Raw genomic sequence first — 1,840 nt, forward strand, 5'->3', positions numbered from 1 at the left:
TGGAAATGGTCATGAGCCTGTTGTGGCATTTGCTCGCTCGTGTATCAGCTCATCCGTGGGAGAATTCAGATGCTCCTGCTGCTCCTGGCTGTAGAGCGAGGATCCCTGTGTGCTCAGTAACTCCCATGCTACGTCTGCTCCCTACAGGGTCCCTGCATGCCAGGATGGCAGCGTCCAACCTGGAGAACCAGCTGCAGAGTGCCCAGAAGAACCTGCTGTTCCTGCAGCGCGAGCACGCCAGCACGCTGAAGGGGCTGCACGCCGAGATCCGGCGCCTGCAGCAGCACTGCACAGGTACCGCCCGGCGCCCGCCCCGGGGGCAGGGGGAGGGTGAAAGGCTCCTGCCCCCACCCTGGGCACAGAGCAGCCAAGCCCACCCCACCGCCAGGCTGCCTTTGGGTGGTGGGCGTGTAGCTCGGGCACAGCCGTGGGATCGTTAAGTACAGGGTGCATTTTGAAAAGCGGATGGGTGCAGTCGTTTCACAGATTGGATAATTTGCAGTGGATCTCCCATCACTGCGTCAGGTGTTGGGGGATATGTCATGGGTTTGTCAAAATGTGCCATTGTAAACATCATCAGCTACCTCATACCCCAGCTGGCAAGCATGCTCTAACAAAACTAAACTTTTTTCCTCAGATTTAACCTATGAGCTGACTGTAAAGAGTTCAGACCTGTCAGGTAAGGAAGACACAGCATTCCTCCTTCCATATTCATGTCAGACTTCCTCCTGGCTGTCAGTGTTCGTGTTTGCCCCATTCCAAGTAGGTGATAACACTTTACACGGGGATATCGACTTTATAAATTCTATAGGTATAAAAGTAGTTTTCTACTTTCCAGACCTACTGTTATTTATGAAGTAAATACCAAAAGTTCTTTACCAAGGTCACACAGGAAAACTTTGAAAGAGCCAGGGACAGAGTATAGAACCACTGACTGCTCTCTCTTACTACACAGTTCCCTGCATGCTCTGTGGGAACACAGGGTGTGAATTTTAGGGTCAGAAGAGTGAGGCTGTTATTTAAACTTAGCTGATATTGTAATTAAGCCTCAAAGCTTTTATTTATATATATGTATGTGTGTGTGTATATATATATATGAGCTAGATACACTAGTATCTAGTATGCACTAGTAATAATTTTGAGTCTTAGCTGAAGTTAGTCTTTGGGATTTCTCTTATGGTTTGGGATGGCAAAGGCAACCCTGTTGCTCTATTTGACTTGGTGGTTATTGGTTACTTGAAACACTTGTGCTTCTCCTGTTCTTCTAGGAAATGGTAGTTCAAGAAGTGATGAACTCAGAAGAAAGTGTGAAGATCTTGAAGCTCAGCTTAAAGTCAAGGAAGATGAAAACAATGAATTATTGAAAGAACTTGAACAAAAGAACGCGATGATAATGGTTCTGGAAAACACTATCAAAGAAAGAGAAAAGAAGTATTTGGAAGAGTTGAAAATGAAAAGCCATAAGCTCAACATGCTGTCGAGTGAACTAGAGCAGCGAGCGAGCACTATTGCTTATTTAACCTCGCAGCTGCACGCCACCAAGAAGAAGCTGATGAGTTCAAGTGGGACTTCGGAGGGGACCCCTTCTGGCAGTCCCGTCTTGTCCAGCTACAAGCCGTCCCCTCCCAAAGACAAACTGCCAGAGACTCCGCGGCGCAGGATGAAGAAGAGCCTGTCGACGCCCCTCAACCCCGAGTTTGAGGAGGCCTACAGAATAGGGTCGGAGAGCCGATGTGGACGCCATGCCCGATCCCACCCCGTTCCTGCTGGCCAGGGAGTCGGCAGAGGTCCACCTGATCAAGGAGAGGCCGCTGGTCATCCCGCCCATCGCCTCGGAGCG

At 49.3% G+C, this 1,840-nt stretch overlaps 1 protein-coding gene across 1 annotated transcript; it reads left to right on the plus strand.

The window, feature by feature from the left end:
• Positions 1-152: 152 nt before the first annotated feature.
• On the plus strand, positions 153-1,835 carry LOC103770237 (coiled-coil domain-containing protein 92-like; the record flags this gene model as incomplete). The annotated part of the gene is given in 4 exon segments (XM_008937491.1): positions 153-294; positions 638-679; positions 1,269-1,731; positions 1,733-1,835. Coding segments are annotated over 4 exon segments (738 nt in total), but the record flags the coding sequence as incomplete, so codon positions are not given.
• Positions 1,836-1,840: the final 5 nt, after the last annotated feature.

This window comes from Merops nubicus, unplaced genomic scaffold (genome assembly GCF_000691845.1).
Source record: "Merops nubicus isolate BGI_N331 unplaced genomic scaffold, ASM69184v1 scaffold15723, whole genome shotgun sequence".
Lineage (NCBI taxonomy): Eukaryota > Metazoa > Chordata > Aves > Coraciiformes > Meropidae > Merops > Merops nubicus.